Source organism: Oncorhynchus tshawytscha, linkage group LG29, assembly GCF_018296145.1.
Source record: "Oncorhynchus tshawytscha isolate Ot180627B linkage group LG29, Otsh_v2.0, whole genome shotgun sequence".
NCBI lineage: Eukaryota > Metazoa > Chordata > Actinopteri > Salmoniformes > Salmonidae > Oncorhynchus > Oncorhynchus tshawytscha.
Window position 1 is genome coordinate 4222103 of NC_056457.1, and position 13899 is coordinate 4236001.

The window sequence follows — 13899 nt, forward strand, 5'->3', positions numbered from 1 at the left end:
GACTAGTAATTAGTATCTAAGATTTGCTCTTATTCTGTAGGGATCGATAGTCTCAGAGTTGAGCCTTTTCCACCCGTGTAGCCAACTGACTCTACGTGGTATAGTTTTCTAGTCTTGGTACTCAACCATTGCAACCACAGCTCACGCTGGGGGTTTGCTTAGTCTTAAGAGGATTTCCTCAGGAGGGTGTTTTATTCGTAACACTAGAAAAGGGCGGTTCCATGACGCCTGATCATGTCTGGACTCACGGGGGCCAATGACTTAGTTAAACTTTACAGGGAATACAATCATCTCATTCTGAAGGTTAACGTCCCATTACATAATTTTACAAATAGTTTCACATTACTCATTCATTTTATACAATAATTAGATGCAAACCCCACAATTGAGAAATGTACACATTCAGAGATATAGTTATACGTGTTTCCTGTCCTCCATGAGGTCACCAAATGAGACCCACTCATCATACCGTACCTTAAGTATCCACGGACCCTTCCCACATTCTCACAACTGGACATATAGTTTAATTCTCCCATTTTGGGGATTTAGGAGTTCGGCCAAGTGAAATCACTTGTTCTCTCTCCTTATTCTCTCTTTCTGCATGGCCAGGGGGAGAGAGTCTCCGCCAGGAATTCACAACCTGAGATAACAGAACCTCGGTGTAGGAGAGAGGGGAAGCCACGATCTACACCCAGAAAGGGCCACGTCATTACATAAATAAGCTATTGTTTAGACAGACAGGTGTCCCGCCTTTTTGTTATTTCAAACGATCTATAAACATAACAGAATTCAACATTGACAAAAAGTACCAAATAAGATACATTTTTGACTGATGTTGCCCATCTTATTTACCAGTCTTGGGATCCACGGAGAAGTATGGCTGGCCATGGAGGATGCTGTAGACCACTCTGGCACTGTTTCCATAGGTAGGGTCATCTGCATCTGTGGCTGTCACCTGCATCACATAAGTCCCTGTGAAACAAACGCATACATTTGCATCATTCAGATGGAGTCATTTTGTAAGGTTTTTTTTTCCATACGGCTTAGCGGCTTGTGCCACCATGAATGCATCACAAATGGCATTCTATTCCCTAAAATGTGCACTAATTTTGACCAGGCCTCAGGTCAAAAGTAATGCCCTATGTAGGGAATAGGGAGCCATTTGGGACAGAGCCACAGAGGCTAAAGTCTGAGGAGGATACGATAGAAGATAAATGTGCAATATTGGAACGTTGAATTATTAACTATGTGAAATATACATTTGCAGAACTATGCAAGTGGATGTTTAGCCAAAAGATACTCATTCATTAGACATCGCAAGCATTAAGGAAACAAAGAGCCATCCACAGCAGGAATAGGAAACAAGATGGCAGCCATTCAAACTTCCTGCAGTACCAGGAACAGAGTTAATAACTGTAGCTTGAATCTAAAACAGCATTGCATTAATCCACTGACTCTACAGAAGCATGTATATCTACCATTCAATCCAATTGGAAATTATTCTATCTACATGCTCAATGAAATCACTACTGTGGCTAAATGAGATATGTCTTTTTTAGTCCATGTGTACAGGCTGGTACTGTACATTATGCTAGGTGGACATCCAAGGGAAGCTACAGCCACAAATGGCCATTGACACATGTTAATCTCTTAGTTGGTTTTAGCAAGGCTCCATTAAACAGGATTTGCGCTATGAGCAGATGATAACAATTGTATGAAAACATTAGGTGAGAGAGATTAGTGTTAATCCTTCCTAACAAAGTCCTGCACCACGCATCCGGGTATAATGGAGCTGAGATGCTGGTAATTTACACTTTAATTACTATAGGTAGTTACTTTGTACTGGTTTATCAGCACGTACTGTATTAATGCTTTTGCTTGTGCTTTTTAGTGATACAATCCTTTTATAAACAGCTCCAGTTCCATAAAGCTTTTAAATACAAGTCCATTGTTTAAAATGGGTTAATAATAGCTAAACAAACTATACACCTGTCACGTCCTGATCTGTTTCACCTGTCCTTGTGCTTGTCTCCACCCCCTCCAGGTGTCGCTTGTTTTCCCCTGAGTATTTACCCCTGTGTTTCCTGTCTCTCTGTGCCAGTTCGTCTTGTTTGTCAAGTCAACCAGCGTTTTTGTTTCTCAGCTCCTGCTTTCCCAGTCTCTCTTTTCTTTCCCTCCTGGTTTTGACCCTTGCCTGTCCTGACTCTGAGCCCACCTGTCTGAACCCCTGCCTGTCCTGACACAAGCCTGCCTATCGCCTGGTACTGTTTGGACTCTGACCTGGTTTATGAACTCTCACCTGTACCCGACCTGCCTTTTTCCTATCCCTTCTGTCATAATAAATATCGGAGCTCAACCATCTGCCTCCTGTGTCTGCATTTGGGTCTCGCCTTGTGCCCTTATAACACCACTTTTAACTTGTCTCATTCCAGTTCCTTGAAGTTCTTTGAAATAAAAATACAGTACTCATCAAAATTGGTCTTTTGAATCCACACCCATTTGCCCAAGGAAGCATTATCAGTTCCATACATTTTATTAATGTAATTAGAAGTGATTCCTATTTTTCTCAGGTACACACTCCATCAATGCCGTATTGAACCATTTATCACACACACACTCTGCAGAATCATCTGAAAATAAATATCATTCCCAAACCATTACAGCCCTCCTGCTCAATCCCTCATATAAAGGACACAGTCTTTTCACCGGCAGGTCCTACATTCCTGCCCCTGATTCGGAACACACACCCACACACACATCCACACACACACACACACACACACACACACACACACACACACACACACACACACACACACACACACACACACACACACACACACACACACACACACACACACACACACACACACACTGCCTTCCAGCTCTGTTTACCTACATGGAGTAGAAGACTGGGCCATGTTTTAGATCAACTTGAAAGGGACCATGGTGATTTGAAACATTACATTGTACATTGACTGTACCTTGCTCCATTCAGCGTTTGGAGATATCTAATATGCTGTTCTCTTCACCAGGGCTCCATTGCTATTCAGAAGAAGAGGAGCGAATCTGAGTGAATTACCTTGAGCTCCCTTCCCTGAGGTAGAGAGCATAAAGATGAGCCTCGATCCGCAATGTACTCATGCACTTTGGGCATAACTGGCTCGCTTGCTAAAAAGTCAAAATCTGTTGATCTGTTTTCTTCCCTCTTGTTCGATCTGTGGCTATAACACTCCCTGTCTTATAATATATTTGTGTACTCTGTCTCGATTTAAAACTCTATGTGATAGTTTTTCAATTCTGAGAAATGCATCTATTTTGTTATGTAAAGTTTGCAGGTAATTTAAGCATTTTTTAAAATTATGCCGGCATTCCAAATTCTACCCTATTCCTTACATAGTGCACTACTTTTGACCAGAGAAAAGTAGAGCACTATCAATCAATCAAATGTATTTATAAAGCCCTTTTTTACATCAGCTGATGTCAGAAAGTGCTATACAGAAACCCAGCCTAAAACCCCAAACAGCAAGCAATGCAGATGTAGAAGCAGGGGACCAACAAAGTCTTTGGTGATATTTCTTCTTACCTACAGGTGACATCTCAGGGACACTGGCTGTGTATGGCCCTTCTAGAAACTTTGGCTCATTGTCGTTGATGTCCTGGACCTTGATTACAAACTCGGATTCGGGCTCCAGGGGCCTGTTGGTGTCGATATCGACAGCCTGCGCGCGGAGGGTGTAATAAGGCTTCACCTCCCTGTCAAGGCTTCTTAAGGCATGGATGTCCCCGGTCGTTGCGTCAATGGTGAAAATGGAGCCGGCCCCTTCTCCCATGAGAGTGTACTTCACCTCGCTCTCGCCCTTATCCAGATCAGTGTGCAGCTGCAAGACAAGAGGAAAAGGACAGGTTCAGTCCAAACAATGATACTGCTAATGATTCAAAGAGACCACTGGGGGAGAACAGTTTCAAGTAAAAGCAGTTCATGAAGCGAGTCGATGGGACTGACTGCACCTACAGAATACAATGAAAAAACCCTACATAGTAGGATATGTGCTCCTAGAACCACAAACAGTATATACAAAGCAGCATATTTTTTTGCCCCAGCTCTAGGATTTGGGATGTGCATATAATCTACATGACTGCACTCCCAACAATAGGTATATCCAGCACACAGGTACCTTTTCTTCTAAATGTGTCTGCTCGAAGATGGTTTTATGCTCACATTACAAGTGTAATAATGCTCTCAATGCTCTGCTTTAGCATGTGCATGTTTTCCTTAAAGGGATAGCTTGTTGGCAGATACTCATAGACTTCCAGTCATTGCGCTAATGCTAGTTAGTGTAACAGTATAGCTTCCGTCCCTCACCTCGCCCCTACCTGGGCTCGGACCAGGACCCTCTGCACACATCGACAACAGCCACGCTCGAAGGATCGTTACCCATTGCGCCACAAAAGCCAAGGCCCTTGCAGAGCAAGGGGAACAACTACTTCAAGGACTCCGAGCAAGTGACGTCACCAATTGAAACGCTATTAGCGCGCACCACCGCTAACTAGCTAGCAATTTCACATCGGTTACATTAGCATTGGTTCGCGAAACTACAATACCTCTAACTTTGTTCATACTGGACACAGAGGCATATCTGACCCTGGTGAAGTAGATAAAGGACCTCATTGCAACAACAAAAAACTGAAGTATCCCTTTAAGTAAAAACAAAAATATCCATATCTGCAAAATCTGATTTAGTCTGACAGGTAGGCCTGGGGGCATATGAACTGGCTTGACCCAGTTCTTTCACCACTTCACAGTGCAGCTTCTCTTTGTACGATTGCTATGTTTCCATCCCAAATGGTACCCTATTCCCTACATGAACGGAATATGGTTCCATTTGGGACACAGAGTAGCACCATGTCAGAAGGCTTTTCTTTGGCCACGTGCAAGACACCTGTTGGCATGGAAGTGTTTTTTCCCTGTACAGGACATCAAACCAACAATGTTAACGCAGAAATGATGGCCAATGTGACCCGACATGGACCACATGTTTTCCTCAAGCAAGATGTACTGTAGTTCTCAGGAGCCAACAATAAGTCCCAGAAGAGGGATTTGTTTTTACCACACAGGTACCACACAGGTACTTGCATGGAGTCCAACTCCATGCAAGCCGAGGCTTGCCCAATACACATATCTGTTCCTCATATTATCTAAGTGTTGTGCCCTTCAATAGCTAAATATGTTCTACTACGTAAGCTATCTACCTGCCCCTCCCTCTCATTGTACCTGTTTTTGTACTAGTCTGCTGTACAGTGAAGTTTTTAATGCTCATAAGTAAATCAATTGATGTCCCAAAGTGGAGACTGACTGGATTGTGATTCATTTAGTATAAGTAAGTATAGCGTATGATAGTTTATTTAATGCACAATCCAGCTTATCCAATACAGAAACCCCAGGAGTGACATTCTTTTTTCAGACCCTGCAAATTGATTCATAACTGCACAGTTAAAGTTGAAAAATAAATACAAACACCCAAAAAATAATAGGCCCATTCCCCACATTAATTAGAAGCCAAATGTTAAATGATACAAATAAAAATTTCCATTAGGCAAACAATGATAATCAATTATACAAAGACAGTCATTAATGAGGAGGCAGGCAAGTACACTTATTTAACATGCCACATACTCCAGAGCCCAACAGACTAGAGGATTAAAGCTTTTAAGCACTGCAGAAAGATAGTTTTTGTTGATTTGTTGTACAGTACAGTTAGAAAAAAATGTATTTTGTAAGGAAGAACTATCCAACCCATACCACCCGGCACATGGGTCGTTTGAGTAAAAAACAAACAAAAATAAGCTCAATACACTTTAAAAGGATTGAAACCAAATTCGAAACTGTAGAAATGATAATGGACCTACATTTATACCATTACTTAACCTTATCCATCTTGCTAATAATCACCTAAATTAATGCCAGACGGTCAGGGAGCATTAGAAATTCCTATATTTATTTTACCATTATTTAACGAGGCAAGTCAGTTAAGAACAAATTATTATTTAAAATGACTGCCTAGGGACAGTGGGTTAACTGCCTTGTTCAGGGGTTGAATGACAGATTTTTTACCTTGTCAGCTCTGGGATTCAATCTAGCAACCTTGTGGTTACTGGCCCAACGCACTAACCACTAGGCTACAAGCCACCCCTATATACAGTGCATTTGGAAAGTAAATCAGACCCCTTGACTTTTTCCACATTTTGTTACGTTACAGCCTTATTCTAAAATGGATTAAAAATGTATATATTGTGCAAATGTATAACATTTTTTTACTGAAATAATAAGGTTGGATGGGGAGCTATTTTCAGGTCTCTCCAGAGATTTCCAATCGGGTTCAAGTAAGTCCGGGCTCTGGCTGGGCCACTCAAGGACATTCAAAGACTCATCCCAAAGCCACTCCTGCGTTGTCTTGGCTGTCTACTTAGGGTCGTTGTCCTGTTGGCAGGAGAACCTTCACCCCAGTCTGAGTTCCTGAGCGTTCTGAAGCAGGTTTTCATTTGCTCGTTCATCTTTCCTCAATCCTGACTAGTCTCCCAGTCCCTGCCACTGAAAAACCTTCCAACAGCATGATGCTGCCACCACCACCATGCTTTACTGGTGTGATGGTACTAGGTTTCCTTCAAATGTGATGCTTGGCATTCAGGCGAAAGAGTTCAATCTTGGTTTCATCAGAGACCAGAGAATCTTGTTTCTTTAGGTGCCTTTTGCCAAACTCCAAGTGGGCTGTTATGTGCTTTTTTACTGAGGGGTGGCTTCTGTCTTGCCACTCTACCATAAAGGCCTGATTGGTGGAGTGCTGCAGAGATAGTTGTGCTTCTGGAAGGAACCGCGTAGCTCTTTCAGAGTGACCATCAGGTTCTTGGTCACCTCCCTGACCAAGGCCTTTCTGCCTCGATTTCTTAGTTTGGCCGGGCAGCTAGCTCTAGGAAAGGTTTTGTGGGTTCCAAACTACTTCAATTTAAGAACGATGGAGGCCACTGTGTTGTTGGGGAACTTCAATGCTGCAGACATTTTTTGGTACCCTTCTCCAGATCTGTGCCTTGACACAATCCTGTCTTGTAGTTCTACGGAAAATTCCTTCGACCTCATGGCCAGTGTTTGCTCTGACATGCACTGTCAACTGTGGAACCTTATATAGACAGGAGTATGCCTTTCCAAGTCATGTCCAATAAATTGAATTTACCACAGGTGTACTCCAATCAAGTTGTAGAAACCTCTCAAGGATGATCAATTGAAACAGGACGCACCAGAGCTCAATTTCGAGTCTCATAGCAAAGGGTCTGAATACTTGTAAATACTTGTAAATAAGGTAAATATGTAAATAAGGTATTTCTGTTTTTATTTTTAATACATTTGCAAACATTTCTTAAAAAACGGTTTTCACTGTGTCATTAAAGGGTGTAGATTGTTGAGTGGATAAAAGTATGTAATCAATTTTAGAATAGCGTTGTAACGTAACAAAATATGTAAATACTTTCCAAATCAAATTGTTTTGGTCACATACACATGGTTGGCAGATGTTATTGCAAGTGTAGCAAAATGCTTGTGCTTCTAGTTCTGACAGTGAAGCAATATCTAACATGTAATCTAACAATTCCACAACAACTTCCCAATACACACAAATCTAAGTAAAGGAATTAATCAAGAATGTATACATGTAAATATATGGATGCGCAATGACAGAGCGGCATAGACAGTTGCAGTAGATGGTATAAAATACAATATATACATACGAGATGAGTTATGCAAGATATGTAAACATTGTTAGATTGGCATTATTAAAGTGACTAGTGATCCATTTATTAAAGTGGCCAATGATTTCAAGTCTGCATGTAGGCAACATCCTTTCTGTGTTAGGGATGGCTGTTTAACAGTAGGATGGCCTTGAGATAGAAGCTGTTTTCAGGTATCTTGGTCTGAGCTTTGATGCACTTGTACTGACCTCTCCTTCTGGATGGTAGTGGGGTGAACAGGCAGTGGCTTGGGTGGTTGTTGTCCTTGATGATCATTTTAGCCTTTCTGTGACATCGGGAGGTGTTGGTGTCCTGGAGGGCAAGTAGTTTGCCCACCACCCTATGGAGAGTCTTGCAATTGTGAGCGGTGCATTTGCCGTACCAGCCGGTGATACAGCCCGTTGACGTTGAGTGAGAGGTTGCTTTCCTGACACCACACTCCGAGTGCCCTCAACTCCTCTCTGTAGGCTGTCTCGTCGTTGTTGGTAATCAAGCCTACTACTGTTGTGACGTCTGCAAACTTGATTATTGAGTTGGAGGCATGCCTGGTCACGCAGTCATGGGTAAACAGTGAGTACAGGAGAGGGCTGAGCACGCACCCTTGTGGCAACCAAGTGTTGAGGATCAGCGAAGTGGAGATTTTGTGTCCTACCTTCACCACCTGAGGGCGGCCCATCAGGAAGTCCATGACCCAATTGAACAGGGCGGGGTTGAGACCCAGGGCCTCAAGCTTAATGATGAGCTTGGAGTGTACTATGGTGTTGAATGCTAAGCTCTAGTCAATGAACAGGTGGAGGTGATATGATCCTTGACTAGCCTCTCAAAGTACTTCATGATGACTCCGCTTCCAGTATTTATGCTGCAGTAGTTTATGTGTCGGGGGGCTAGGGTCAGTTTGTTTTTATCTGGAGTACTTCTCCTGTCCTATCCGGTGTCCTGTGTGAATTTAAGTGTGCTCTCTCTAATTCTCTCTTTCTCTCTTTCTTTCTCTCTCTCTCGCGGAGGACCTGAGGCCTAGGACCATGCCTCAGGACTACATGGCATGATGACTCCTTGCTGTCCCCAGTCCACCTGGCCGTGCTGCTGCTCCAGTTTCAACTGTTCTGCCTGTGATTATTATTATTTGACCATGCTGGTCATTTATGAACATTTGAACATCTTGGCCATGTTCTGTTATAATCTCCACCAGGTACAGCCAGAAGAGGACTGGCCACCCCACATAGCCTGGTTCCTCTCTAGGTTTCTTCCTAGGTTTTGGCCTTTCTAGGGAGTTTTTCCTAGCCACCGTGCTTTTACACCTGCATTGCTTGCTGTTTGGGGTTTTAGCCTGGGTTTCTGTACAACATTTTGAGATATCAGCTGATGTACGAAGGGCTATATAAATACATTTGATTTGATTTGATGACAGAAGTGGGTGCTATGGGGCGATAGTCATTTAGTTCAGTTACCTTTGCCTTCTTGGGTGCAGGAACAATGGTGGCCATCTTGAAGACTGGGATAGGGATCGATTGAAAATGTCCGTAAACACACCAGCCAGCTGGTCTGCGCATGCTCTGAGGACACGGCTTGAGAAGCCGTCTGGGCCGGCAGCCTTGCAAGCGTTAACACGTTTAAATGTCTTACTCACATCGGCCACGGAGAAGGAGAGCCCACAGGCTTTGGTAGCGGGCAGAGTCGGTGACACTAAATTATCCTCAAAGCGGGCAAAGAAGGTGTTTAGTTTGTCCTGAAGCAAGACATCGGTGTCCGTGACTTGACTGCTTTTCCTTTTGTAGTCCGTGACTGTCTGTAGACCCTGCAACATATGTCTCGTGTCTGAGTCGATGAATTACTACTCCACATTGTCTCTAAACTGACATTTCGCTTGTTTGATTGCCTTGTGGAGGGGAATAACCACACTGTTTGTATTTGACTATATTCCCAGTCACCTTTCCATGGTTAAATGCGGTGGTTCTTGCTTTCAGTTTTGCGCGAATGCTGCCATCGATCCACGGTTTCTGGTTAGGGTAGGGTTTATTAGTCACAGTAGCTACACCATCTGCTCTACACTTCCTTATAAACTCACTCACTGAATCAGTGTATACGTCAATATTATTCTCTGAGGCTACCTGGAACATGTCCTTGTCCGTGTGATTAAAACAATCTTGACGGGTGGATTTCGATTGGTCAGACCAGTGTTGAATAGTCCTTAGCATGGGTACATCCTGTTTGAGTTTCTGCCTATAGGAAGGGAGGAACAAAGTGGAGTCATGGTCAGATTTGCCGAAAGGAGGGCATGGGAAGGCCTTGCATGCATCGCAGAAGTTAGAGTAGCAGTGATCCAGTGTTTTACCAGCGTGAGTGCTACAGTCAATATGCTGATCAAATTTAGGTAACCTTGTTTATTCCAGTCGGCGTGACGCACAAAGAATCCAGGTGGCTGTACCAACTCTGACTGCATATCCCGAGAGAGCCATGTTTCCGTGAAACAGAGTATGTTACAATCCCTGATGTCTCTCTGGAAAGCAACCGTTACCCTAATTTTGTCTACCTTGTTATCTAGCGACTTGACATTAGTGAGAAATATACTCATAAGCGGTGGGTGTTGTGCACGCCTCTGAAGTCTGACCAGAAGACCGCTCTCTCTACCTATTCTCTGGTGTTGTTGTTTTGGGTCAGCCTCTGGAATCAGCTCAAATGGTCTGGAGTGGTTCAGACAAAGGACCCGCTTTGGGAAAGTCTAATTCCTGGTCGTAGTGCTGGTAAGTTTACGTCGCTCTGATATCCTATAGTTCTTCCTGGCTGTATGTAATAACACTTAAGATTTTCTGGGCTAAAAATGTATGAAATAATACCTAAAAAAAAACATATTCCCTATATAGTGCACTACTTCTGACAGAGCTGCCATCTCTGTCGGCACCATCTTGTGAATCAGAATGCACTGTATTGCTCATTTTGACAATGAAGAAATATTTAAAAGAATCTGTGCAGCCCTCCGGACCTTATGGAAGAGTGAATGCGGGCACTGGGGAAAAATGAGTTGAACACCAATGCTCTACCGGTTCTGCCTCAGTGCATTTTTTTTTCAAGTTTTAACACACTAATCAATAAAATGCAGACCTATGCACGCTGCAATCAAATTATCACATTAGTAAATCCCATTCGTACACTTCTGTTTGCCTTCAATGTTATCATTTTGTAAATCCCAAAAAGGCAATAAACTATTAAAATAAAGAAACTCCTACACTCCATATATAAACTCCCAGCAATTTAATGGGTATTTACCAACATTTCGGCATCACTGTGCCTTCCTCCCAAAAAGGCAAACAGAAATCGGGTTAACAAAATTATAACATTAACAGAGAGAGAGGTGATAATATACATGAGCGATAAAGCAGCCCTATCTGAAGGGGTTTTATGGTTTTCTGAGGGGTAGTTTAGACAGACAGTGAGACTATGTCTCAGTGGCACCATATTCCCTATATAGTGCACTACTTTTGACTAGAGGCCCTGGTCCAAAGTAGTGCACTGTAAAGGCAATGGAATGCCATTTGGTAAGCAACCTATGGAACTATGCCAAGATTTAATGTCATACATAAAACATATTCTAGATACCTGAGATACATGTTTGGAATATACAACATGAGTAGCTATGAGAATAATACTGTTTTTTAATTTGATCAGAATTAATCCATATTGAGTTGGTGCATTGCAGGGTATCAGACAGGTATTAGCCCCTTGATGCTACACACTTTCTTCCTCACAATAGGTACAATTAGCGAGATGCTCCGCTCTTGTTGACACCATGCAGCTAAAATAACAAACATGTAGTCAGAATAATAATTATAATCATATCGTCAAATGTTTCTTTTAAGAGAATAGTACAATTTTAGCTTGTTATTGTGACAATGTTTGATTGCTCACCATGGACAAGTGCAGTCACTGAGGGCAAAGTAGAAGTATGTATTCAAATATGCCAGCAGTATAACATGACAAAATGCACAGTAAACATATAATTGACCCTTCTAGTCTGTTTTAGACATGAAAATACAGTATTACCATGTGGGGCTGGCTTATACAGTTAAGAAGAGATTCTGAAGGGCCATTTTAATAATGCCCTGTGTGAATAGTGTATTACAGTACATGCATATTGTTTTACTGACTCACAAATCTCACCCTATAGACCCCTTTCGGCTCTGATCAAAAGTAGAACACGAGGGAGCAAGGTGCCATTTGGGAAGCAGATATTCACCTCTGCTGTGGGGCTTATTCTATTCATGGTTTGCGAGCAGCCTGCCTGGGTCTCTCCTGCAGGATTTTCAACAGAGGCTGCTGCTCTGCTCCCTCATTTACTGGTCATGCAGTAGAGCCGCATATTGATTGATTGATTCCAGTGATTAAAGTGGTAAATTTAACCAACCTCTGTAGAAAATGCAATAATTGGATTGCCGAAACTGGGATTATACGGAGGCAACATCTCATATGACATAGCTTCAACTGAGAGCAATATGAACAAGGCTTAAATACTGCAATGGAGGAATTCAGAAGGTAGCAAGCTAGTACACTGTAGGACTCAGAGTGTAGCTGGGTCGCTCCACCTATTCGGTGCCTTTTGAGAAGTGTAACTTTGTCTGATTTCACATAATATTAACATTCTGTCATAAAAAGCACATCTTGAACTTCTTTATCCCCCCCCAACCAAAAAAAAGAATATAGTAAGTGCCAAATAAAGTAACAGGGTTGACAACTTCATTTAAAAGGAAATGTCCACCCAAAATATATGTTTTGGTATTTGTTTCATTAGTCCATAGTTGACAATAGCCCTAAAACGTTTTGCTTGTCACCAATCAAGTTTTCAAGATATATAACTTTCAAAATACAGAAATCATCCCTGTATGATAAATTTTGCATCATATGATGCTGCATTTCACATTTTCTATCTACGGGTCACAGGTTTTATGTGTTTTCTCAAACCCCTCAGTTTTCCACCCCTCAGTTTTACACTATGTTTAGATTATCAGATGACTATTTTCACGATATTAAAATGATAGTTCAATTAATGTACAGTGCCTTGCAAAAGTATTCATCCCCCTTGGCATTTTTCCTATTTTGTTGCATTACAACCTGCAATTTAAATTGATTTTTATTTGGATTTCATGTAATGGACATACACAAAATAGTCAAAATTTTGAAGAAATTGAAGAAATGAAGAAAAAAAAACTTTTACAAATGGTAAAGTGGTGCGTGCATGTGTAATCATCCCCTTTGCTATAAAGCCCCTAAATAAGATCTGGTGCAACCAATTACCTTCAGAAGTCACATAATTAGTTAAATCAAGTCCACCTGTGTGCAATCTAAGTGTCACATGATCTGTCACATGATCTCAGTATATATACACCTGTTCTGAAAGGCCCCAGAGTCTGCAACACCACTAAGAAAGGGGCACCACCAAGCAAGCGACACCATGAATACCAAGGAGTTCTCTAAACAGGTCATGGACAAAGTTTTGGAGAAGTACAGATCAGGGTTGGGTTATAAAAAATATCAGAAACTTTGAACATTCAATGGCGCACCGATAAATCCATTACTACAAAATTGAAAGAATATGGCACCACAACAAACCCAGAAGAGTGGCCAGAAAAGAAAAAATAAGAAAACACGTTTTCTGTTCGCCAAAAGGCATGTGGAGACTCCCCAAAAATATGGAAGAAGGTACTCTGGTACGATGTGACAAATATAGCTTTTTGGCCATCAAGGAAAACGCTATGTCTGGCACAAATCCAACATCTCTCATCACCCCAAGAACACCATCTCCACAGTGATGTTTTTCGTTGGCAGGGAGGACTGAGAAACTGGTCAGAATTGAAGAAATGATGAATGGTGCTAAATACAGGGAAATCCTTGAGGGAAACCTGTTTCAGTCTTCCAGAGATTTGAGACTGGGACAGATGTTCCCCGTCCAGCAGGACACACTGCTAAAGCAATACTCAAGTTGTTTAAAGGGACATTTAAATGTCTAGGAATGGCCTAGTCAAAGCCCAGACCTCAATCTAATTGAGAATCTGTGGTACAATTTAAATCTTGCTGTACACCAGCGGAGTAAGGCAGTTTTGCCTTGAAGAATGGGCAAAAGTCTCAGCG

The 13899-nt window shown here is 42.0% G+C and overlaps 1 protein-coding gene across 1 annotated transcript in view; it reads right to left on the bottom strand.

Moving 5' to 3' along the window:
• Nucleotides 1–13899, bottom strand: part of LOC112228031 (cadherin-12-like) — a 207040-nt gene that overhangs the window by 72313 nt on the left and 120828 nt on the right. Inside the window, exons 3-4 of the mRNA XM_024393152.2 lie at nt 3587–3881; nt 853–972 (exon numbers count right to left, since the gene is read on the bottom strand). Of these exons, the coding sequence (XP_024248920.1) occupies nt 853–972; nt 3587–3881 (415 nt within the window). The remainder of the gene's footprint in view (nt 1–852; nt 973–3586; nt 3882–13899) is intronic.